This window comes from Apteryx mantelli, chromosome 3 (genome assembly GCF_036417845.1).
Source record: "Apteryx mantelli isolate bAptMan1 chromosome 3, bAptMan1.hap1, whole genome shotgun sequence".
Taxonomy (NCBI): Eukaryota; Metazoa; Chordata; class Aves; order Apterygiformes; family Apterygidae; genus Apteryx; species Apteryx mantelli.
The window spans coordinates 62,096,126-62,123,554 of NC_089980.1; the positions used below are offsets into that span (position 1 = coordinate 62,096,126).

Sequence of the window (27,429 nt, forward strand, 5' to 3'; positions counted from 1 at the left end):
CAAAGCTCCAGAGACCCTAAATCAAAAGGCAGAGAGAGGGGGAGGAGAGGGAGGGATGAATACTGTATTCAAACACAAGATATTGGGACAAATATTTGCACAGTTGTGACACTGTGGGATGTGCTACATTCATGACAAAATAATCCTGTTGAGCTCTCCCAAGCTTAATAACTTTGTGCAAGTTGTGGTGCAGCAAATACTTGACTGAACTTTTTTTTTTTTAAAGATATTATCTCAGTGCAGCACAAAATTTATATTAGTTTGCTTACAAGTCATAAAGAATGTGCTAAGAAGTATGATAATGGTTATTTGGATGACTTAGTGTTTTTGTAGGGGTCATTTGAAAGCTAACTAGATGGTAAGACTGCAGCTATTTGTGAAGCATATTAGAAACAGCCCCATGAGCTGTTGCCATTGCCTTTGAACTACCTATCTCTGCAAGTTTGATGGCAGAGGACACAAAAGTGGTAGAAAATTACATAAAATGAAAGCTCTTTTAAAAAAGTAAAATGGAGGGCCTAATAAGCATGTTCACCACATTAACAAAAAGAAAATTACACTGTTGCAGCAAAGTAGAAGTCGTCCAAGCAAGGCTTCTTTCATCCACTGTGTATTAGTAATAAAACTCCTGAGCAGTGTTTGTGTTTTTATGTGTATATGTGCTGCGTGGCAGCCCATTTATGCATTTTCCACTGTGCCAAGGCTTACATCACTGTCGTATTAGTCTAAGCAGAATGGAGCAGATTGTTTATTTTGGTTTAGCTCCGCTTCAGGCTGTAACATCAGATGTAGCTCCTAGAGTGACAAATTCCAATTGCAGTGTCACAAATTAAACAAGGGTACAGAGGAGCCCTGCAAGCATTTTTATTTCTCATGGGAGGGAAAGGATCCTGTCTGTACTTGCTGAAGTTATTGTATGTTATATGACCCCCAACATGAACAAAATAAAATAATCCTCTCTCATATATTTTTCTGTTTATAATGTACATTGTTTAGAGTCCCCCATGCACACTCTTCAATTGCAGGTCGCAAGTTTTAGAATTAGTTCACCTTTTATAGCCTGAATGATGCACCTCTTCATTACCATTACAAAATACCATAATTTGAGCTAATTTGGGGGGGGGGGGGAAGGTTGTTCTACTATATGCTAATCTCATTCATACATTTCATTTAGAAATTTATTGCACTACGCATGGTTTCCAGTATGATTAAGCATCATCTCTACTGTGTAGCATTAATATTAACTTCAGATAACCTTTGGAGGCACTTTCTTCCCAGAAGCAGGCATGTTATCTCTGTCTGTTTCAGCTGGACTTTTCTGGCTTTGAAATATCTGTGACAGATAAGGATAGTGACCTTTTATCATATCAGCTGGTGTGGAAGTAATTATAGCAAATAATAAGAGAAAAATAAGTAAATTGAATGGAATGGCTAGAGATGAATTTCTCAACCTTTTCAGGTGGCCTGTTTCCCCAATTCAAAGACAAGTATTTTTGTAATAGATTCCCTTTCTTCTTACACTTGTCTTAAAAATGTGCACTGTTGTTAAATACAACACCTGGTTTTGAAGGGTTTGGTCTCCTTAGGAGTGTTCTAAGAACTTTCTTTTATTTTTTGTGTTATAATTGTTATGACATTTTTGATCTTCTTTGTGACCCCTGTTGGGACTGTGACCCATTGTCTGAGAAGCACTGCTAGAGAGTTGCTAGTACCTGATTTGCCACAAAATTTATCTCCCACTGGTTTTACAGCTGACCATTTTTATTTGCTTCTGTGCAGTCAGTCCAGATTAATGCAGAAGTAAGCAAGATTAAAATTAGGCCCCATCCTCTGAGTACAGATAGAAATCTTGACAAGGTTGCTGAAGCTCTTCACCTTTCAAGGTGACACATAACAAGTGTCTTCCAAGCAATTCAGTGCATGTGCAGGATTTTGAAGGTCATGTGACAGCATGTATGGCTTTTAAAGACCCATTTCTTTTTTTCTTCTTTTTTTCCCCTGAGAGAGTGTATTTAAAGCATGACCAACCCAATCATCCAACTATTAAATAAATGAAATAGCTTATTTCATCGTATAACTTCTCAAGTATTGGATATTAAAAGGTCAAAAGTTTCTTTATAGTTAATTGGATATAAAATTAAGATGTGAATAATGCTACAAAGAAATCCTTTGGCACAGCAGTGTGGTGTGTTTATCATAAACTAAGTCTGTACAAGGTATGCCTGTGTTTCTAGAAACTGGGGTTTCTTCCATAAATACAGAATGCAGAATCAGATTAATAGGAAAAATGTAATGTAGCATCAATTACATGGAAGTGTCAATTTCCTTCAGTTGAGCTAGATTCCCAGACCCACAGGACCTCAGGGTGATCAAGTCAGCCTTGGTTTGGAAACGACAGCTGAGGGTATAACTAAAGAGATGGAGGAGGAGGAGTCTGAAGGACAGAAATGGAAGAACAAAGTAGAAATCATAAAAAAAATCAAAAAACTAAGGATATGGTGTGGGATGAGGAATTCATTCTGAAGGAAAAAGAGTTGCTGCAGGTAGTGCTCCGTTTGCTTTAACGGTGGGAGAACTATCTGCTGAAAGCCTTGTATCTGTCAAGGGAAGATGCAAGAAAATATCTTTTAAAAGAAAATATCTGCAGATACACAAAATAGCTAGCCCTATTTTTAGATCTCTGTGGGATGCCTCTGTAAAATAGAATAGCTAGTTGTTGTAGAGACACAGAAAGAGGGTTGAAGACAAAAAGTGTGTTTGGGGGCATGCAAACAAAATACCTCAGGCTTTCTATCCATATGTTTTAATTGTGGAGTTCATGTTTATGTATTTTCAGTCCTCCTCTGTTACAAGTAGCTGATGTTAGGAAAATCAGAACATCTCAGCAGAAGCTGGGGATTTTTTTTTCTATTGTCAGCTGACATGTCAAGGTGGTTTTTTTCAGCTGTTATGTTCACAGAGTGCAGGACACAGATATTTCTACACTTCTGTCACTTCATGTTTAACTTTAAAAGGAATATGTGAAGCAGAATTGGAAGATATGTAAGCAGCTGACATGTCATATGCACTTGGAAATGTGTCCTGAATACTAACAGTGTTGCTTCTAATCCGATAAACTTCACCTCTTGTAACAAGGCTGTCTGTAGTGAGGCCAGCGCTCAAATAACAGGTCCTTTGCGCAAGTACGCTGAAACCCTGTGCAGGCACTATTTATAAAACCTGCACTGCTTCAGTCCTCAAGCAATCACATATAGCATGGTTATTTAAAATGCTAGAAGGCTGCAGAGTTTTTCATGCCACACGACAGCGGAAATGTCATTGTCTTCTCACACTTTAATAAATGAGGCTAGGGTTTCAGGGCTGCTCCTCCACAGCTCTTGTTTAGAAAGAGAAGGCAAACCTGATGAATCATGCATGGCTGAACATATCAGTGTAAGGCTGGCTAATATGAGAGAGAATGGGAAACATAATTGGTACATTATATAATTAGTGATGTGTGAACCAGTTTTGATAAGAATCAGCCTGAACCGTCTTTTGGGGACCAATCCTGCTCTCAGAAACTTTAGCAGTTTCTGAAACAGCTTTGAATTCTTTATACTTTTGGATTCCTGAGTAGTAGCTGTGAATTCAAAGGTTATATTTGTTTTGTTTTCTTTTCTTCCTTTTCTTCCCAGTCTTCACATTGCCAGGGGATTATGAGTTTCCTACAAAGGTGGAATGAGGCAGAGTGAGCTCCAGTACATAGGCGGCTGAAGATGTAAAATTTAGGAAGCTTGACATAGTTCATAGCATGAGTGTCTTAAAAATGGTCCCTTGCTGCATTTTCAGTTTTTGCTTGGCTGATGAACTTCTGCTTTCTCTGAATTTGAACTCTGAATCAGATCTGGCAGAGGATAGTAGTGAGATTCACTTGCCTTGTCAGTCCTCAAAACTCTTGAGTAAGTGGTATGAGCAAGATGTTGATTGTATTATTTGGAGTGGGGAAGGGAAAAGCTCAATTCTGACAGGCAGGGAAATCTTGGTAAAACTTTTATCAGTTAATTTTATTTCAAAACTGATCTTTCTGTCTTCTTCCTCTTAAAAATATGAGTATGTCCAGTGGATACTGCTAATAACAGAATGTTTCCAAGTAGAATTAAGCAGATTTACAGGTAAAATTTTCTGTATGCAGTTGCTGTGCAATTAAATCTTTTAGGTATGCTTAAAACACCTGGTCTGCTGCTGTCAGTGTTAGATATTATTATTTTTCACGACGAACTATGCTTTGTGGTCATTCAAGAAAGTGTAAGGCCACATTTTGGTCAGCTAAAGTCACTGGGAATTTAGCTATTGATTATAATGGAAACAGAATAAGACCTTGGAAAGAAATGATAAGTCTCAACTTTTCTTCTGATCATTTTAGTAACTGCCTTGCCAGTGCACTGCATGGTTCTGTGCTGCTGTGTAAGTAGCTGCTCCTTTGCAGTCTGCAGCCAAACAAATTCCTTTAGTGTCTTCGGAGCAGAAGTCACAGTAGGCTTTCTACCAGGTTCAATCTTTGCTTTGGTGCTAGTTGAAGTGCATACTATGTTTATCTGCATAGAAATGAGTGGGGGGAGCACAATACAGCTCTCTCCCTCTTGCAGAAAATATAAATTACATGTATGAACTATTTTCAAAGACATGAGAATGACAGTGAGAGCAGGATGCATGACTGTAAGCAAGTTTGTACTCTTACTAACCGTATTTTGTTAACATCTCTTGTTAACATCTTTTGTTAACGTTCTCTATGCCCTCCATCTCTCATCACTAAATTTCAAGGCTTTCTTCATTGTCACCAGAAAAGTTACTGTCTTCTTGGGAGAAGTAGACTAGACTTTTGGGGAAAAATATTATATACAGTAGAAAACAGATTTATTAGATTTATTTTAAAGTTATATAGTAAACATCCACTGACACTGGCTTTCAAAATATTTTTACATGTAAGCTTGTTAACAGCATAATCAAACCATGCTGTACATGAGACATTATAAGCATTACTTAATTAGAAAAGGTAATATCCTATAGAAGTTCCTGCTGTGCACTCTGTGAATGGAATCTTACTATGCAACCTTTTAGATTTTTTGAAACGAGCAAAGAACTGAGACTCCCTAATTTAAAAATATCTTCTTCCTTAGCATCTCTAAGGAGTCTCTGTATTAAAGTAAGTAATGCAGCACAGAGGTTTGAGGCTTGGGAATCTGAATTTTTGCATTCCATTTTTTTCCTTATTTTAACAGATAGACTCTGCAGACTACAGTCTAGCTAATGTACTTTCCTCTTGTTTATTTAATGCTAAAAAAATGAAGTGTATTTTTGACCACACAATCTTAATCCCAAAGGTTATTTCTACAAAGCATCTAAATCAAAAACAAAAGTGCAATCAAACCACTCCCTCGTGTCCTGTTATCTTTTGAAATATAAGAAGTAGGTGCAGGTCCCTGTCTCTTTTAAACAACACTAATTTTAAAAAGCTTATGGGAGTGAATTTATTTTTGGTTGTTGTTGAAAGTCAGAGCTGATATATATCACAAATCAAACTCATTAGGGTAGTTAGAAATGCAATTGAAGAACAAATACGAATAAAAAATACCATAGCTTAGAGCACAGTTGTCCTATGTGATATCTCAACTGATTAGAAAAGGTACAATAACGTGAATGTTTTACTTAAAAGCAAAAATGAAGAGAGTTATGAGTTATCAAATTTCCAATGATCTTTGGTAAATTCCATTTTAAATAAGATGGGGTTGCCATTTATTTCACACCTTGTTCTATAATTTGATCAGAGAAACTGTGGGGGCTTCAGAAACATTTCTTGTGGGACATGTTTGTTACTTTGTCCTACAATTTGAATTAAGTAGGGCTTGTTTGTTTGTTTTGTTATTATATTTTGAGAAATAACCTTTCTCTCTTTGTTCCCTGAACACAACAAGGAGCAGGAAGGGCATTGTCACAGAGTCTGAATATGTTCTCGAGCACATTTTAGTGGCATGCAGATCCTTAAGACTGAGCTAATTGTCAGGTCCACCTGTATGAATATGCTCTCTTTGGCATTGTAATGGAAGAAATCCACCATTTGTACTGGAAAATTTCTGTGCTCGGTTTAGAGTTTGATCAGTCAGTGAGTATAGGCAGACCATGAAGCAAAGCAATGTTGTTACACATGATTTTATTCCACCTGTTAAGTGAGCTTGATAATGTTATTAGAATTTTTTGTTTTCCATTCTGTTTCCTTGTTCATTTTATTCCTTCTTTTTTTCTTGATAGCTAGACTGTAATCCCAATCCCAGCTCTTATGCAGTAAGTATGGTGCATTGAGGGAGTTGTCAAAAGGAAACAGAAGGCAAAGGAAAACTTACCTTAAATAGGTGCTTGTTTACATTCCTGAAGGTTTTTATAGTTATTTGTCTTTCTTACCTTTTCTCACACATTGGATACATTTTCTTCTCTCACATTGGGATACATGTTAAGTTTCTAGGTATAACCTGTCTTCTCTCCTGAGGCCAGATCACTACTTCCTTTTATAGAGAGAGAAAATATAACAGAAGAGTAAATATGAATATTCTGTGTGGGAATGATCCATGTGTTCTTGGAAAGCTGTAGATAGATATCAAAACTATTCATTAACACTGACAATTTTATAGCTGTCACATTCCCACTAGGGAAGCTGCAGAGTTTGCTTGCTGCATCCTTTTCTTTGAGCATATGTGTCAGTCAGGACAAGGAGTAGGTAAGGTCAGAGGGGAAGGTCTCCTTTCCCTCTCCATGTGTCAGTCTGCATAACTTGTGAGGTGTGAAGTAAGAAGTAAAACAAAAGGGGGAAAATGGGCAAAAAATGAAGTACTAATGAGGGTTCCCAAGATACCTGTTCATCCACACACTCTTTTTTTCCAGTGTCTTCAGTCAAGTTCTATAACATTTATTTGTATAGTACATCACTATTTAATTAACTAAAAATTAAGTCTTCTCAAAGAACAGAGAAGCTTTAAACTGCAATGTTTTTCTTGCAATATGTCTTCTTTTCATAAAGCATTCCATCCCAGCATCGCAAACAGCTTCCACAGGATTGTCAGAGATGATATTCTAAGACAGTATTGTGAATACCCTTGCTTCCATTCCTACAATATCCAATAAATTTAGAAGCGGGTTAAATCTCACATATGCCTGTTTGTGACTGTCTTTCATCGTATTCTGGGCATCATTTGGGAATCAAGATCGGGAAGTGAAGGGTTCTATAGAAATGCAAAGTCGTATTATTTGGACAAATGTCAGTCTTTGTGAGTGCTACGCAGAATATTAGATCAGATGGACAAATGGGAGAAGATTATTCCTGAATACTCCTATACAAACAGCAGTAGATTGCCTAAGTCCAAATATCTACTGTAATTTTTTGAAAGAACAGGAACAAAAAGGAGCAGTCAGCCTCCGAGTAGGCAGTACAGCAACTTCTGAAAATGCGTGCAGGGATTAACCAGGGAAGAGGCACATAAAATTATTTGGTGAACTTCTAGACTCCTCCTTGGAGGTGAGCTTAACCTCTGTAAACCTTCAGAATTTTCTGCACACCACTTTATGGTATTGGCCTGAATACAAACTGAGAATTGATACTTCCTAAACTTCGAGATAATTTGCCTCATTTTCACTACTTAATTTTTTTCTGGTTGCCTAGGTGATTGCATTTATTCTTCTATGTAGTAGTAGTTGACATGTAGGAAAAAAACAATGGAGAGGGCAAATGAAGAAATGGGGACATAGAGCTGAGAGTATGTTGGGCATTAAAATCCCATCCTTATTCTTGTGACAAGGTCCAATGCAAGATAACAAGAAAAAAAAAATCACAATATGGATATTCTTATGGTAGTAGTTTTAATCAGCACGGAGGAAGCACATCAACAAGCCGTTTGCACTACCAGTACGCTCTTCTGGCGCACCTTGCAAACTGCTTTCCTCAGACTATTAAGAGGAGTTGACTGCTTGGTAGACTAAATTAAAGCGAGTTCAATGAGATTTGCTAGCCCCGGCCTCATTCGTCTTCCCTGTGGGAGCAGGAGCTTGTCAGGGCCCCGAGGGCCCCCCAGCCCCGCCTGTCCCTACCCCCTGCCCCAGCCCCAGCCTGTCCCGTCCCCGCAGCGGTGCCCGATGCCCCCCAGGCTGGGGCTGCCCCGGCTGCCCTGCGGCCCTGCTCCCTCGGGGCGGCGGGACGGGCCCTGGTGGCCAGGCCCGGCCTGGCCATCGCTGCGGCCTGACAGCGCCCGCATAGAAGATGTTCCCGGATAAACTCTCCCTTGGAGTTGCTGCTAAGGTATTTGCCTTGAGGGGGAATGGGTAAAATATTATCTCTAAATTATAATGATATTGAGGACTTGGCGGAAAAAAAAAAAAAAAAGTTACCGGCTTCTGGATAGCGGTTTTCTATAAAGGAATCTGTTTATTCTAACAATAACTTGAGGGTGTTTTTGTTTATAAGATAATAATCTTATCTTTGGTTGAGACTGAGGACTCATTTGATGGGAAGCACCCTCGAGTTATTGTCTGGATGAACATTTAAATTGAATATTCATATTTTAAAAGAAAGATGAGAATAACATAAAACATAATGTCAAGGTGGTGAAAGATAACTCTGTAGGAGCAAGTGCACTTAATTTAGCACTTTCATCTCCTGCTCCCTTTCATCATCTTTCCCTCCCCCACCCCCCTGTTCTCTACCTTATTTTGTTTTCCAGTCTTCTTCTTTTCTTTCATACATGTTAAAGTGACAAAGTCAAAAATATGAGGGTACCGTCAGGTATTTTCAAAGTGGACTGGAAGGGAGGAACTGAAATTTAGCCAGTGGAAACATGCTGTGTCCAACTGCCTCAGTCCCTCCCGGAGTCTCGGGAGTGAAAAGGAGTGAAATTTTCACAGACTATCTCAAAAGGTTTAGTTTGGGGAATGGAGGTGGGAGTCTGAGAATAAGGAGACAGAGCGTAATTCAGTAAGCTCTAATAGTTAGAGCAGAGACGCAGTGTACTTACATCATGGTCCAAGAATAAAGCTCTTTTGCCACAAGTCTGTACTATTAAACTCTCTCAGTTTTTAAAGCAGGGTGCAAACTGCTATTGCCTGTTGCAGATAGCACATGCTGATTCCTGAGCTCTGCCCAGGAATTGTTCAGGCCAGTGTTATCTGGCAAGCCTAAAACCATGCCAGGGACCATTCTAACAATTTAACAGCACAGACAATTGGATTCATGTGGCCTAGGAACATTTGCTGACGTGGTTAAATTTACTAGCATAGATTCAGGGGGTAAAGCTAAATAAGGTTTAATTCATTGGAAGAAAACAATGGTATCCTCAGTAACCAATCAAGGGATTAAGAGTCCAGTAGGCTACAAATGCATGTTAGTTTTTTATTTTTTCATTTTAAATTATTGAAGGGTCTCATGGTGCTGCTTATGCAGGCAGAGTTAGCCCTTCCTCCTCTATCATGACATTCCTTCACTCTCCCAACCTCCTCAGTTACCTTGCTGATATTTTTTCACTGACAGCCGGGCTAGGCTGATTTCTGAATGTATGTCTCTAGCCTGTCAAAGTCAAATGTGTCCAGTCAGAATGGGGTTAAACCTGTGAGGAGAGGCTCTTCTGGGCAAAACAGTGTGTGGCAGGTGTGGGTGGACTGCAACATGCAGTTTTGCCTGCACTGCGGAGGGCTAGCAGCTGCCTCTGGGGAGAGGGGAGGGCTGCTGTGAGCCAGCTGAGATCCAGGGAAGGTGAAGGACCTGACACCCTTTGGGGGCAGCAGGTGAGGGCAGAAGTTACATGGGCTCTGGGAGGGCATTGCACACCAAGGAGACAGTATGGAGGAAGCAGTTCAAAGTAAACTGGTGTTCGGAAAGCTGCACACTTGCTGAGCTAACATTTAAGGAGGCTTCTCTGCCATTCCTACTGTGTTTCTGCTGATGATTATTGTCTTATTTCTGGTGTGCTGCTGAGTGCAGTTGCGTATGCATGTAACAAACATGGTGCGTCTGATGCCAGGGCAGTCCTTGAGCTCCCAGGAGCTTGTTGGGAAAAGCAGAGCAGGGCAATGTCCAAGGGTCCTTGAGCCCTGAAGAACTACATCCATACAAAGCTCTCCCTGCTCAGCGAAAAATAAAGACATTGTCCACATACACTGTCCTGTTGGCTGTTCTCATATTCCCACCGTCAACTGGCATCAGGCTTTGGGTTAGGGCAGTTCCTGAGCTCGTTTCTTTGTTCACATTCGTCATCTTTTCCTTCCGTTACCCAGGTCTTTTCCTTTTCTCTCCAGTAGAGATGAAGTTTTTAAATCACCGATGAAGGAAAATGAGCAGGTTCTACTTACCTTCTTACAAAGCGTGACTGATTTATCAGCTATTTGCTGTGCAGAGCAGCAATGTTGACAGCTAGTCTAATAGATTACAGGAAAGGTTTCTTCTCCAGCCTAAAGCACCATCCATTCTTTGATATCGTAAGATTCAGCTGTCGGGGCCAAGGGTGGTTTTCGTGTGTACCAGAAGCGTCTGAACAAGCAGACATAGCACTATTTAATGTAGGGTACTGTTATAAATATACCAGCACGTGTAACACGTCATTCCCTTGCCTGTGTCGTCAGATGGCAGCTGCTGTTGCCAGGCCCAGTGACCACAGATCATACATGCAATATGTGTTTCACTTCCACTGCATGAGAAGAAATTTAACACCTGAGCTGATAGGAGCTCAGAGGAGCGCAGGGTGCAAACCTGCTATCATATGCACTAATTTTAAGTGTGCCTGTCTTTTCCCCTTGCATTCTGGTTTGTTACTGTCAGGCTGTTCCTGGGTTCTGGCCTTTTGGCACCGCTTTCCTATTGATGGAAGAAACATGAAAGCACATTTTGGAGAAAAACATGTAACATATGAGAGGAGAAAGTAGTTCAGTTTTCACTTGCCAATGCCCCTTTAAGTTAACAGCTGTGGGTCAGAATACATTTTTGTGCAAGAGCACAGCCAGCAAAATTAAGCTCACACACAGATGTCTCATGCTGTTCATAACCTTCACTGCATGACCTTTGATGTGTTGTGTGGCAAGTGATCAAAGACACAAAACCAGAATATTTTTGTTGTTTGAACAGGTTTAATGTGTTAGTTTTTTGAGAATACTGTATTTATGCATACTGTTTTGTTTAGTTCACGCAGTCTATGTAAAGATTTGTTTTTCATTAACCAGGAAGGGAAAAGCAGGGATGTACGTTTTATTTGTTCCTAAAAGTCCCTGAAAGATGGATTCTTCTTTGGAATATCAAATCAGTGCGTTTTCTTCCTTAGGAGCTTATCTTTGTTTCTCTTCTCTTGCAAGGGCTTGATCCCCGCCTCACACGTCTAGCTTTCGCCTAAAGAGTCAGGGGCCTGCCTTGTTGTTCACCAGTTGCTGTCTGCAGTTGCTGGGTCACTGTTTACATTTCCCTGTAATAGCATATTGCTCATTAAACGGCAAGATGTGTTGCTATTCTTTGTTCTAGACTGCATCAATTTTAAAATAGAAATTAATGTGATCGTTTTATATATTTTATATATTTATGTTTTATATAAAGAGTAGCATGTTTCTAATAGAATTTAGTGATCTACTCTAACTGAAAGTCCTTGGAAGTATTTTTTATGGTAAGAAAACAATGTATTTGAAACATAATAAACAGAAGGCACTTTTTGGATAGTCTTGAATAGGACTGTGGACTGTATGCAATAGTGAGGAAAACGAGATGTGGCACCAGCTTTGTATGAATTAGACTGTACTCTTCCTACATACTCTTCGGTGAGGAAACCATGTGATCGATGAATGATTTGGCTTGCTTAGGCATTGTAATTTTGTTCTGCTGCAAGAGTAGAGCCAAAGTTGATTGAGTGCTGCTCAAGGACAGCATTTCTGTTTAATTACTTCAAGTGTTTATGAAGTAGGATAGTGCCTGTTGTGTCTATGTAGCCTAAGTTTGTATTTTCCATCATTTGATTTTTTTTGCACTTTTTATTCAGTGATTCATCTTTTCTTGAATGGTGCTTGTCAATCTGACCTGTAAATTAACAAAGATTCATTTTGGAATAGCATAGGGTTCCATTTATAAGTGAAAATGATTTCATGGTACTTATATAGAAAGCTTTTTGAAGTACAGGAGGATTGCCAACTTAGAAAAATGTATTAGAAATGCAGAGGTGTGTTATGATAAATATTGCACTCGTGGGTGGGGTTAAAGGCTGTAATATACCTGTGTGCATTCAGATTTATTTACTGCACAGCAATGAATCCCAAACGGCTATTTTTGCTTCACTGACGGTAATCCCAGCAAGTCAGCCTTACAGACATCTGCTAGGGTTTTTATTATTATTTGGTTAAGATTTTGAAATGAAGGTGAGGAAAATCCAACTGTCACCTAGGAATGACCTCGAGGGGTTTTCACAGATTTGTCCAACATGTTTTTCAGAAATTTCTACAGGCTTTAGATATATTCCTGCCTCCAAAGTGTTTCAGACTGTGACTACTCACATTTTCTTTAAAAAAAAAGAAAAAAAAAACAGACTGATATATGAGATATGCTGTTTTAACTTTACTCAGTCAACCTTCTTTGAAGGATAAAGACCAAGAGAGGAAAAAATTGCCCCAAGTTTTTCATAAACAGGCATTGAAAGATATATTGGTTAATCCACTGTTAAGTGGATTCATTATGGTAAATAGCCCCTCACATTCATAGCCATTGGACTCACTCTTAGTACATTAATAACAAGTGTCCTGAGATTTTGGGATTTACTAGAACAATTTATTTCCCAGTGGGGTTTTTATCTAAACAAGATCAGTCTTCATATCGTTCTCTATTTAACCAGTATACTGTTGTAGTGTATCTGAGAATATCTGTGTCTTGCTGTTTCTCAGTTAGGAGAAGGAAAGAGTGTACAGACCAGATAGCATTTCCAACAGTGTCATTGTGGCACCACACAGTTATTCCATGGTAAAAACAGGATGCAGAAACATTTAGATTAAATCTCTTTTCTTTTTCATTTAAGTAAATGCATACTGATAAATTTCTAATGAAAGGAATCAGAGCACAGGAGCAAGTGACTTATTACGGAAATTTTCTGTGATGCATTGTAATGTTGGATTTGCAATTTTCAAAAGTGGTTACATTCCTAATTGGCAAACGAAAAGGACCAATTTATCCCTTGCTGTGAGAAACATTTTTCTCATGATGCCTCTAATTCAGGCAAATACATTGTGTAAATGGAACCTATGAAATACTTTCTAAAATATACATCAGATTTATATTACTAAATTGTTATGTTAGATTGAGCAAGGGCTGTTGTTACAATATATGTCAAAAAATTTCACTTTCGTAGTATTTCTTTCTTTCTAAATTAAATTGTGCTTGGTTTAAGCAAGTCTTCTATTAATAACGCTTGAGATTATCCTAAATAAATATGTACTAGCTCCACCCAGGCATTATGAACATAATCTCTACAATATCCTAGTCTTAACTGATCTCATGAACATAACTTTTATAGGTCTCTTAAACCAGAAGAAGCACTTTCTTTAGATACAAAGTCTGCAAATATTGGCATGTCGTGACTGTTCGAATGCCAATTAATCTGGATAAAGCTTCATTGCATGCAGATTGAGTTTCTCAAAGCCTTATGACACAGATACTGTGGGCTGCAAAATTAACAGACGTTGTAATATCTCTGAGAGCTAAGCTTGTGTGCTTTGTGATGTGATCAGCACCCAAATACCTATGTAGTTTATATGCATTTCCTGCAAGTCCAATAGCATTAAAAGAGAACACATTTTAACAATAATATTTTTCATTAAGTCACAATTTAAATGTGTACATGTATGGCTATGCTCTTTCTGGAGAATATAGTTTGATTTCAAACAGTTGTAATATATTAAGAAGAAAGATTGACATCACAAGTAATTTCCATTGGTAACTGATAGTAGTTGATTTGCATAATTCAGTGCTGTTAGTCTTGGTTTCATACAAGTTTTAATGACAGTGTTAATAACACCATTTTCATTTCTGGTCAAGGTTTTTTAAGATACTCAGCTTTTGATGGCTTTCTTTTGTGGATTTCTCCTCACACAGAAGAGGTATCTTTGCTTTGAAAACAAGGATAGAAAGGTGCACATTTAGATCCGGGGAGCTTTCCCCTAAACTTAAAAAATACTCAGAGACTGCAGCAATAAAAATGAACAATACACCCTGAAGGAGAGAGATCCTTTAAAGCCATAAGCAAATCTGTTTACATCTGCATTTCAGGAAGAAATCCTTTGGATATTTTTCTTAAGATTATGTTTAACTGGTGAAGCATGGGGACTTTTACGCAGTAGGGATAAGATAACTGCTCCTCCAGCTCTCTATAATGATTTTGGGATCATCCAGAGCTAAAATGGTACAGATCACATTCTCATTTTGCCTTACAGCTGTCTTTTTAAGATTATTATTTGTTACATTCAGAACAGCAAGTGGGCAACTAATAAGGATTAGTAATGGGGAGGTTTTATTTAATTCAGTTTTTAAGCTGCTTTATTCAACAAAATCCTTAAAACACAGATTATATTTTTACAGATACCAATACACTGCCATAGATTCTATAGTATGTGCGACTCTGAAGCATATTTTCCTGGAAGAGTAAATGCTTATATACCGTACCTGATATTATTATTGATTACATTTTGCAGTTATATTCCCACATTGAAGGCCTGGTGATTTACTGTTTCAGTGGGTTTTCAAGGCATCATCTGGGAGGAATTATAGAAGCTATAGCAGTATTGCTAACTCTTATGATTTTATCACAAATTCTGTTGTATTTGATGTTGAATTTTAATACCAGTCTCCTGGAGTATGGTGAATATGTGAGAATTCCTGCTTTCATTTTTTAAATAATTCCCTGTCCTTCTAGTTGCTGAAAAAACTTTAACAATTAACCCATGTTTACCCACAGGCAAATAAAAGGAAGAAAATAGTTCAGCATTTGGATCTGAATCTCACTGTGCTTTCAGCTTGACTCATCTCCCTTTTTGCTTTGCGTTTTTTTGATCCTTGGGGTTGATAATACTCCTAAAGGAGCAGAGATAAGCAAGCAGTATTGCATAACACAGAGCATATAACTCTATTAAAGAGGACATAGTCATTACTTTGGAATTGACAGTGAAGGTCTGTCTATCAAAAGTTTGCTGAAGTTAGGAAAGCCATTGGGTTTATCACTTAGTTCCTGCAGCGGAGACACATTTCATATATATATGTAATGTTTCCTATATTACTTGTTTTATTTTCCACTCCAGTGTTTTGGTTCTGAGCAGGATCTTGGGAGCCACTGCTCCTCCTTGTTGTGGTGGGAGGGTTTCTGGGTGTAGGCCTGCTCACGAGTAAAACCATTTGTCCTAACTTGTTGTGAGTGTTCCCCCTCTGCATCACCAGAAACGGTATGCTTTCGAGGCTGGAATACCCATTTAGGTGTCTCCATGGAGGTGTCTGCTTGTGTGGTGGGTACCTTAGTTCTCGTTATCATCAGTGGAGATTTAGTCTATGGACACCGTGGAGCCTAGAGGTTGATTCACCTCACCCTAATGCAGATAGCTACAGGCTGATCATCTCTAGGTTCCCCTGAATGTATTGACTATAATGGGAATTTCTAACTTAGCATGCCTGTAGATGCCTCAGATATAGCACTGACATTTAGGTGTTTTGTTCCCAAACTGAATCCCACACCTCTGTCTAGAAGCTGAGTTGTTTTGCTCATCTTTATGAAGAGAATGCGCTCTCTGTAGAGGTCCAGTGGCTGGTCTGAGAGGCTGAAGGCACTGACTGGTCCTCACAAAGTCCAGTTTAGCTTTCCTAGCCGGTCACATTTATATTTGAGCCAACTTCCCACCATTTGCAGTTTTATCGTACATAATCTTATCTCACCTCTCATGAAGGATTTCTGTTCCTAAGAAGTTTTTCTTGTAAAATACTATTCATTTCCTCTTTACTTTATTTGATGTTTTACCTCTCTTCAAGTTTCCAGTAAAAGCTTATGTCCTGTACCTTGCTCTGATTCATGTTAAGAACCATCTCTTTCTAAAAACTCTGCAATATGCCGGGCTAAATTCGGTTTTTATATACGTCATGGTAATATTGTATACTACTAGTGAAAAGCTATTACAATATTACAAATTGAAATACAGCACATTGTGGAGTTCAAGCCACATTTCTTCATACAATAGAGTATTTCTTCATTATTTTCACCATTTTGTTTTTAACAGGAGTCCTGTGCTGGTGTTCCAGTGCATGCATCGCCATGTCATTTGCCTTGACTGTTTCCATTTGTACTGCATGACTATGCTGAACAATCGTCAATTCATCCATGATCCTGAGCTTGGTTATTCCCTCCCTTGTGTAGGTATGTTTTAGCAGATTTTCTTTTCTAGAAAAATACACAATTTTGATTTCAGAGGAAGACTCTTTTTATCACCTATTAATTTTGAGGATATCTGTGGAATTATAAGATGTTTTCATAGAAGCTGTTTCATTTCATGGATTTCAATATTGAAGTGGTTCTTCTTGCTGAGCATGTGAACTGCAGTATTAACTGGATTCTAAAGGGCATTTCTTTTATAAGCAAATGCATACTTTTTCACATTAGTATTTTATCACCATAAAGTGCTAACAGATGATAGTATTAAGCTTCTGTTAAAAAAAAGAAAAAAATCCTTCATGACCTCCACATCTCTACTTTAGAGTCAAATAAGTTGTTAACTTTCTTGGCCTGTCTTCAAGTACTAATAAAAGAAGGACTGCAATAGGAATTTCAAATGGCCTTTCTGTTGATGAAGTTATTGCTACTAATTGTCACTGTGTTGAATGAAATGTAGATCTCCCTGAGAAGGTGATAGGTTGTCTTTTTACCTGAGTAGGAAACAAAGTCTGACGTAAGTAAAACAAGAAGATTTACACTGAATCTGAAATATCTGTTTTGAGAGTTGAATCCATAACACTGGCACACAGAGAGCAAAGTTCTCAAAAGTTTTGCTGCGAAGAAGTACATTAGAATTTATTTTTCCTGTTGCTAAATCTGTGTCTGTGCATATATGTTTGTGACAAGTCCTGTGTAGCAGTATAAGAATCACTTCCCTAAACATTAGAAGATACATAGAAGATGGGTCTGCCTTGTTTGCCTTAATAGCTGACAAATGTTTCATGTAACTAGATGGGAGAGAAATTGTCAACATTTCTTTAGGAGAGTGACATTTACTTAAAATGAGTACATGCCTTAAGGATGATGAAAGTACAGTAATAAGAACAATTCAAATTATTTACTTTTAATTGCTTCAGGAGCAACCTGGCAATGGTCATCAATTCACATTTCACTAGAATCGCTGTTTATGTGCTGTTCACTTGTCAGGTCTAATTTTACTCCCTGCCTCCAGCAGCTTTTTCTGCTACTGCATTTGTACACTGATGTCATACTACACAAAATACTTTTTTATGTTGAATAAGAAGACCTGTCATCAGGAACCTAACAGGTGCTTTCTACCAGTGCTCTTTCCTTGACCATTACTGTGTAATGTGTGGTCATTTTGTACTCTCTACCTCCCTGCCTGCTTCTCTAGAAACTAATCCATTTTCTGCTCCCACACAAATTAATTGGCTGTCTTTTTGCTCCACTCAAGATGAATCCATTTTTTTTTTCTTTTTTTCACTCCATTCATCAGTTCTCTTCTCTGTTCTCCCTTTAGCTCCTCAGCTTAATCAGTTATCTCAGTGGTACAGCAGGCAACTCATCTTTCTCTACTCCTGTGGGCCTCCTTGCATCCATGGCTAGTGTCACAGCACTTCCTATAGTTCAGACCCATTGTTTTAAACTAATGGCCCTTCTGCCTCTTCTATCTGTAAACATATTGTAAGTCATGCTGCACAAAACTTATATTGGGAACTTTCAATATATCTTGCCACTCCAATTCTTCAGTTCAAAAGCTTTATCCTTCCTTTTTCTTACAGAGAAGACTAACAAATATGCAGGGATTCTTACCCCTACTTGGCAGTAACAAGCGAGTCCTTTTCTCTTTTCTGTATATTGAAGTTGGACACTATGGGAATTAAGCAGTAGAAGCAGAGTTGGGATATGATGGGGGAAAGATGCAGGGAGACAGAGCTGAAATGCTCAGGGATACAATTCCAGGCTTTGACAGGTGAGGAAGGCACAGGCTTGGCCTAAGAAAGGGAAACCATAAAGGATGCACAAAGAAAGGATGACTGTATGTCCATTATTCAAGTGAGACAGAGTTCAGCTCTAGCAGTGTAAAAGCAGCTATTGTTGCCAATCTAGTCTCAGCTATGCTACTTCCTACTTTATGCATTAAAAAAACTAGAAATACTAAACACAGAAACACTGAAATATTGCTAGTTTTAGAATTCCCCAAATCAAAAATTGCTTTCAAAATAGTGTAAAATATAACAATAATAATATGATTGCAATATATTTGCTCTCTGATCTCCAATTAGTAAGTATGTTTCCTTGAAAAATCTCTGCTGAGGGTATTACCCTGTGCTACTGGAGTGCATGCTTTAAAAACGCCTCAGTGCAGTGCGGTACAGAGATTCTCATGCTAGAGATGAATAAGCTGATGCTGAAGAGCAAGAAGTATAGTTATGTCAGTACAGCATGTTGACCAGGCTTTTTGACACTTCTGATAAGCCAAGAGGACTGACCGGGCACATACCACTTCAGGACCTGAGTTAGTATCTCTGCACAGCGCTGTGTGGTGCTGCCTGTGCACAGCTGCTTGCTCGGCACCAGCCTGATTATCTCTAAGGAGTGTTGACGTGGTGCTATGCTGACGTGCTTTATGCTGGAGAGGTGCTCAGTCACAATCTCTGAGTGTGTAGCACTTTTAAATAATATTCTGTCCAAACATAAAATTGATTGCTACCTCAGCCAGTTTTCTTTGTTGTGTTATCAGTTTTGTATCAATAAAAGCATTTCTAACATTATCCTTCAGACTACACCGCAGGCTGAAGAGTCTGAGCGCTGTCGTTGTGACTTTAGTGTTTCATTTCTGCAGCTACCTGAACCTGACTTTCTGGTAGGCAAAAAATTTGGATATTTCTAAAATTAGGTTATAGTCCAGTTGAGAGCTGATGACTAAATTATTTTTTGCCCTTTGAGAAAGTCATGAAGCTGAATTGCATCACACCTGTGGAGTGAAAGAGGAAAGCCTGAGTTGCCAACCCCTTCCCTCCAAATGTTTAGCTATAAAGGATTTAGCCTCCTTCAGAACTATGATTCTAGCAGCAGCTTTCATCAACAGTCAATTCAATTAAGAAACATTCAGAACAGTATCATATGATTTCCTTTTCTACTCATCATGGCACTCCTACTGAATAGTATAAGATTGCATTTTTGCAAGCTGCCATTTGCAATCTGCATTTTTGCAACTGTAATTTACAGTTTGTATTTACATCTGAAGAAGATAAAGCAGTGTTTGACACAGCTTTCTCTAATTACCTCAAAGAAGCCTAAAATTATTTCCTCTTGACAGGAATGAATACCATGGGACATGCCAGAAATTATTTTTTTGTCTTACTGTGGCAATGTCAGTCTAATGCGTGTTATCTCTAGCAGAACTTGACTTGAAGCAAAAAATACTAGATCTGAGCTTTATTGAAAGGTAAGATTTTGATTTGAGCCTGTTTCTAAAAGGAATATGAAACAGCGTCATGTTTACTGTAATGAGGTTTATGTTGTGGTAAGTGACTAGGTCACACGGCCAGTGAAAGCCGTACTCTGTATTGATGCATGTGTTTTTAGATGTCACAAAGCAATGCTGAAGTAGTACTTGCAGTGTTATGAACAGAAGGTATTCATGCTGTGGGTTCACCCTTTGTAACAAATGATTTCACTTTTCCATTTTCAAATAAGAATGGGTTTACTTAAAATCTACTTAATTTCTCCAAGGCATATGTGCACACATTGCCCTAGAACTGTACAGAGGGGTTTGGTCTTGTAATTAAGCCTATTTAAGTTGTTTGCACTTCCAATTAGTTCTGTTCATCCTAGCATTTTTGAAAAATAGAGATAAAATAATGAACACAGCCTGCAGTTTCCATTAACATTTGACTCCCTGTTCCCAATTTTTATCAAGGGAATGTACCAACATAGCCGGTTTTTTATATCTTTTATTGGATCAATCTAGAGGTGAAAACGCCACACATACAATAGAATAAAAATAAACAGCAGCTGCTACAGCAAAGGGTCACTGTGGCAGACAAGATCAGTGTTATCACATATGTATGATAACTTGAGCTGGAAAGGGTCTAGGGATTTCAAATAAATAGTGCTTCTCAAGTATGTTTAATATCTTACCTCCTTGCCTGATCCATGCCAGAAGGTTGATTTTGTCATTGCATTCAATTATTTTTCGTGGTTATATTTTTGCTTTTCTTTGATTTCTGTTATGCAGCGTAATTAAGCAGAAGATAATATGTGTTTGGAAAAAGGCTATCTCAGCTGATGATCTATGATATATCACCTTGAAAATGACGTAGCTTCACTTTGTTCCAACACAAAATGTGTCATTGCTGTGATTTTGGGAAGAACAAAATTAAATCCTTAATGCCTAGCTGCTAATCTAGTGCCAGGCAGCACTCTTCCAGCTGAGAACAGCCAGCATTGAGGACTGCAGCTCTGAGCATGGGAACTCTGGTGTGTTGATAGGATTAGCTATTCAGAATAATGTGGCAGCCCCATGATTCAAACCCACTATATCAGCTTGCAGAAAAGACTTATAGACAGGAGCTGGTTGTATTTTATTGGTCATTAAAATAAAAAAGTAAACGTTTCAGATTATACTCTCTCTGCCCTTGTTAAATGGCAACAAAAATCTATCCCATTTCTCTGTATGATGTCTTGTATTAATGAGGCTTCATGCATAGAAATTTCCATGAGTGGTGACCTCCAAGTATCTTTGAAATAATTAATAAGGTGCTTAGAGGGACAGATTTGCATATGCATGAAAGATCGTTTATGGTTATTTAGTTACTGTGCAGGGCACAAGAATCTCATAGCATTACCTCAAAGCAGGAATTGTATACAAACATGCAGGGTATTACCCCATTTAAACACATACTGTTCTTATGATCACCATTTCATTTTTAAAATAGCATTACAGCATTATGGAACTTGGTCTCCAGGGTAAAATAAACTCCCACAGATCTTTGGCAGAGGAAAAGTTGGCAAGGCCAAGGAAATGCAAGGTTTTACACTGCTGTAGGCATTTTGCAAAAATGTCTTTGCATCAGTTTATTTCTTAAGAGTAATCGTATGTGTGATGTATTTTAAAGAAATCTGGATAAAGGGTGCGGTTCTCCTGATGACTGTAAAACACTGTTGTATCTGGCAGTAATCCAATTTTACCACACACGTATAAATAAATAAGTGAAATTACCCCCAGTTTGTGTATGGAACTGCTAACAAAAAGGATTAAAACTTTTAAGTATAACAAATTTCCATGTTCCATTGAAAGAAAGCTGCTGGGGAATGGTTAAGGAGGCATATGTTCTAAGAGAAAATTTGTGTTATCCCATTTGGATTCTATTTGTATAATAACAGGATGTTTTTTATTCCTATGGAGGATGTCAGTGTAGTGGTGAATCTCTGAATCGTCTTTCAAAAGCATAGTACCCAAAAAGAGAAAATAAATTGATAGCCTAAGTGAAGTTTTCAGGTAAAAGGAAGGAGGAGAACTGTATTTGATTTGATCACTCCAAATAATGTGTTGGAGTCCTTTCTGTTCTATAGAAGAGACAAAATCTCTATTAAGCTGAGGAAGGCATGTGTGTGCAAGGGATATTAAACTGAAGGTCAGTGATCTATGAACAGAGCTTTCTCAAGAATGTAATGAGGAAGCAGCCATAGTTCAGTGGGGCCTAACATGGAAGAGTGTGACTGTTGGCACAAGAAATAAGATTTGTCTAGTGTGAAGCCTCGACACATCAACAGTTTCTGAAATCCGTTATCTCCAATAATGCTGCTTAAAAAAGTTGAAGTAATTTAAGAAATCTGAAAATGCAGGAAATGGCAGTTTATTATTAAAGGATAAAATAGAAGGGAATGAGAGCAGGCCCTGGTGCAGCTTCTGGAAGCTCTTCAAAGTGCTCCTTAAGTTTCATATTTAGGGGGTGTTAAATTCCTGACAGCTATCTACTTTTTGTAATTTCTTGTTTGCATGAAATACGTGAGCTTACAGAGGCAGGTGTAGGAGGCTGGAGGAATGCTTTTTTTGTGTTCTTTTGTATATTTTTACATCTGAGGAGAGTTTTTTTCCACTCTGAGGAATTAATAAACAAGCAATTACAGTCTTCAGCATGTTTGTGGTGACAGTTCTAGTTGTATTTTTCTTTTTCCAGTGTTGCCAATGACAGGGAAAATGCAGAGACGCACCCCTACTCCCTATTTGTATCTTTCAAGGGATATCTGAGCATCTTTTGGAAGAGCTTTTAGCAATAACTGACTTTTATTCTTCTCTTTCCTGGAATCATTCTGTCATTAATTTCTCATGGATCTGGCTGAACCCTGCTATCCAGTCTAAGGAAGGGTTGCGTGCCCACTCAGCTGCCTCTTTTCATTTTCCTCGAGGAGAAGTTGGTTACTCCTTCTGCAGAGGGAATGCAAGGACTGCAATTGTGGCGAGCATTACAGAGGAGCAAGCCTTTTTTTCCCTCTCATTCCCAGAAAGTTCTTCATAATAGGCAGATTGTATTTGTACACACATGTATTGGTTTGATGAATAGTGAACCTTAGATAGTTTCCTTATGTAAAGGAACTCATTAATTCTGACCATATCTTCTCTGTGTATTATGGGCAGGATAAGTATTTACTCTTTCTGTAAATAACATTATAAGTAGGTCAGGCAAGCTGAGAATTTCAGAATCTGCTGATTGTGGGGACATATCCAGAGGGCTTCTCCTACTCCTTCAGTTCAAGCTAGACCCAGATACTGATTGCTTAAAACAACTCCCTAGAAAAAGAGATCCTTCTTTTTTTATAGATGAGAAGGATTCTGCCAAATCAGCACACTGACTGAAGTTAACTTGTCTTAAACAAGGCAGGAAGGTGAGTGAAAATTAGGTAAAATATGAAGGATTATAAAACAAGATACTGAGATGACCATATTTCCTCAAAAACTTCCTGTTCCTTTTATGTTATACTAAATTTGTTAAAAGCAATGAAAGAAAATTAAAATAATTTTGAACTTTTCATAGGAATAAAGAAGTACTGCATGCAAATGATATGCTGCCAGTTATATCTCATGTAAGAGGAATTCCCGAAATGACTGCATTGCACTTTTACTCAGAGGTTTCTTTTCTTCCTGTTCATGTTCATACTATTACAGTTATTTTATTATTCACATTATGGTAGCTTGAACATACTGTATTGACTTAGATGTTATATATACTCTTAGTAAGAGGCAATGTCTTTTCCTGTGGGCTTACGGTTTGAGTAGGCAAAGCATGGGAAGACAGAGAAGACAAATCACTTAGAGGTTACACAAGAGGTCACTGACTGAGTTTGTATCGGAGCCCAGATGCAGTGAGTCTCATTACGGGGCTTTGCCCATGAAAATATTGCTTCTTTTTCACCCCTTCTGTGTTTTTAAACTAGATTCCTCCAATCTCCCTTCTCATATCTCTCTACAGACTCTACGTCAGTATGCCAAGATGAGAAATGATTTTTCTTTAATACTATATGTGCACTAAACAAGTACCATAGATCTCTGCAGCACCCTGGAGGGGAGAGTCTTGTTGGCAAAAGATCATCCACTTCTGCATTTTATTTTTGAAATTTGTTGGAAGTTTATCAGAGAATACAGCTAGACTGCTTTCTGCGCTGATCTAAGAGTGAAGCTAATTTAGCCACATTCAAGAAGTTACAAGTTTATTCCAACTAGTCTTTGATAGAGGAGGGGATCAAAAGCATGTAGATAGACAAATTTTTACTGTCAAGAGTTAATTCTAGAGCTCAGGCTTTGCAGTGGTTTCCTGAAGAAACTTTAATGGTAATCTGCATTCTCCTCTCAGTGTGGGCATAAAATAAACATGAACCAACAGTGTGTCAAGCACTTTTTTGTGTTCCTTTACTAGCACAAACACATGACTCTAACTCAAAGGGCATGGCTGGAAGTCAGAACAACAGCTCCTTCATTTCCATTTTCAATGTTGGCTGAAATTCAAGTAGAGATGTCTGAAGTTTGTCCCCTCAAGTCCTTGCTCTGTTTCCATAGCAGTAGATTGTCAACTTCATATCTAAACAGTCTCAAAATCTTTAGGACAAGTGGACCTTGATTCCATGATATATTTGAGGCAGGCATTGAATTCTTCTCTGGGAGCAATTACAGTGAAATTATACCATGTGTTCCATACAAAAATCTGAGCTGTCATAATTAAATTCAGCATGAGATATCTTACCACAGGTTCTTTTCTCCCATTTCTCTTACTAGTTCATCTGTTGCAATATATTTCATTTATAAATTGCATGGAGATGGCAGTGCATGTAGGCTCACTCTGGTTAGTAATAGCGAAGGACAAGAGATAATGAGAAAATCTTTTGTAGAAATTAATTGTCTCTAAGAGCAACTAAGAATGGACTTTGAAAATAGACTTTTCTTGTCCTGTAAAAAAAGATGTCTGTGTTCAAAATAAAATAGTATAGAATCAGTAGAAGGGGGGGGGGGGGTCATGTAATACATCTTTCATCATTTCTGTGCACAGCTGAAGTGGAGGTGAAATTTTGTTTCTGCTGGAGTCCTTGAAAGCTGTGACTTTGTCTTTACAGAGGAAGGATTTTCATTCAATTGAAAGTGTTTCTACCCATGGTGGTGTTTCTTATAATAATCAATTGGTGGTTGGCAAGTCACTTTTAAGCTTCTATCCAATTGACAAAAATCATCATCTACATGAACAATAAAATCAACAAGTAATATAGACTTGTTAGTCATCACCTCTACACTCAACTGCTTGAATAAGTTTCTAATTCAGGCTGTTTTCTAATTTAGTTGTCATTTGTTGGTGCTTAGAAGGCCTGTTTGGCCTAGCTTGGTGGTCCCATTCTAGCCCATGGGCAGTTAATGTTCACAGGAATATTCTGGATAAAAGTCAGGAATAGTGGAGATAAAGAGAAGGAAGGAGCAATGTATAGCAGATAGGGAAAAGAGGACTCATGGAGAGAAGGAAGTGAAAGAGAGGCAAAAGAGGTAGTGCTTTGAGAAGAAGAGTTGGTGAGTATTCAAGGAATGCAGGAAAAAAAGATCTAAAGACAGAGGGTAAGTGAAATGAGGAAATAATGCCTCCAACTTATATGTCATATTTTGGTATGGCTGGGAATTTAGCCTTTAACCATGATAGTTGGGTGTTTTATGTTTGGACTCTTTTCCACAGAGTGGAGACATCTGGCTGTTTGTCCTAAAAATGTCCAGTGGACTATAAAAGATGCTAATTATTATGACTGGAATATGCTTGAAGAGTTTAATTTACACTTTTGGTGTGGAATGAGGGGAAGCTGACCTTTCATGCCTGGATAATTGCAGATTTCTTAACAGATCAATCTATATCTGAGCAGACGGTCTTTTTTGGTAGAGCGCCACCTCTGAGGTGGGCTGTGCAAAGAGCAGCCTTTATACGAAATCAGTGCTGTTTGCTTCCTTATATACTCCACAAATAAGCTGCTGGGACCAACTGTGGCACCTTCAGCATGTGTTTAGTCTCTGAAGCCTGGTGATTAATATTCCCTGAGTCACTTTCTGAGCTTTGGTCTCCCACATGGCAGCATGTAGAGCCGTTGCCACATGACAGAACCAGCTAAGGACATTCCCCTTCAACAAGGAGTTGGCTTTAATTAAATTTCTGTGTCTGGAAAGTGAAAATCTAATTTTCTTTTTGACATTTTCTATATTACTACTTAGACAAAATTATGAAAATAATTAGTCCCTGTGAAGCAGACATCAGCATTATAAGGGGTACAAAAATATTGCATATAAATAATACTACTAATCACCAATCTGTTATAATTTATTGATGTACGTTCTTATTAAAACTCTTAAATCAGATTTGTTCTCGATATAGCAGATGTGCCAAATGATTGCACAATGTAGGTGCAAGTGAGGGTTATAAAAAGTATCATGGTTCACACTGCATCTCCATAAATTCTGTCTCCCCAGAAATATATTAAAAAAAAAGAAAGAAATGGAGAGAAAGGGAACAAGGTGTATAATTTAGGAAAGAGATTTTCATTTTGTATTTGGTTCAAATCCAGTGCAATACAGCTGTTGCTGAAATTGTTGATGGTTGAAAGGTCTATGTGCAATAGCTTAGTGTTCTCATTCTGATCCCTGGGGGATCTATGTTCACATTGCAAAAGCCATCATGTTATCTAATGTCAGTTGGTAGCCTTGTTTCCTGCCCTAAGAACATAAAAAAGGATCCCTTAAGCATGGAAATCAAACTTGCTCCTGTAACTGAAGCACTTTGTGAGAGTCAGAAGCGGGGCACATTGGGGTGGAACACATGGTATCACTTGCTCTGATGAAATGCAACTGAGATGCAATCTGCAGTGCTTTTATCGAGACCTTTCATACTAACTAAAAAATAAAAGGTTTACAAATCTGAACATCTGCACATTACATCATGTCAGTCTGCAAACTGATAGGATAAATTAGGCATTGACTGTGATACTTCAATATTTTTCCTTAGAACTTGGTGCCACAGGCCATTTTCAAGAATTGGTCCCAGGATACGGCAGTTATAATCTATCTGCTTGCAACTTGTTGTGCGTTTTTTGCTTGATGGTTTGGACCTTCTGTTACACAGAATGGCTAGATAGAGCAGTGGCCCTGGACACAGGTGGTTGGTTGGGAGAAGACGATGGAAACAGATACAAGTAAGTAAGTTTGGATTGCAGGGTCACAACCTATTACAGTAAAAAAGATACCAAACTATCAAGCTATTGCTTGTACATATTTACATATGATGTTTATAACAGAGTAGCTGTAATTGTGACTAACTTTAGGTTCTTTAAGATAAAAAATCATATCCATTTAAGCACATGGTGAGTTTTAATAAGGTCTTAGTAAGGAGTGATTCAGAGGCTTACAGTTAGCCACTTTACTTAGATACCTTGATAAATTTGGACTGATTTAGAAATGTTTATATTTAGTTTTCCAATTTTAAAAACAACATAGCCTCATTAGTACAATGGAAGTAAAGGGACAACAGCATTTGCCAGAACAATTTAGTATCAGGATATTTACTGTAATGTTATATGTTTTGTTCTTTAAATATGTGTAAGAACACTAACATGCTGCAATTTTCAGAGTGTGAGTGGATAGTACTGTGGGAAAGATTCAGGGATATCCTCT

At 38.1% G+C, this 27,429-nt stretch overlaps 1 protein-coding gene across 1 annotated transcript in view; it reads left to right on the forward strand.

Moving 5' to 3' along the window:
• Nucleotides 1-27,429, forward strand: part of PRKN (parkin RBR E3 ubiquitin protein ligase) — an 816,438-nt gene that overhangs the window by 497,002 nt on the left and 292,007 nt on the right. Inside the window, exon 7 of the mRNA XM_067294746.1 lies at nucleotides 16,285-16,421. Coding sequence (XP_067150847.1) covers nucleotides 16,285-16,421 — 137 coding nt within the window. The remainder of the gene's footprint in view (nucleotides 1-16,284; nucleotides 16,422-27,429) is intronic.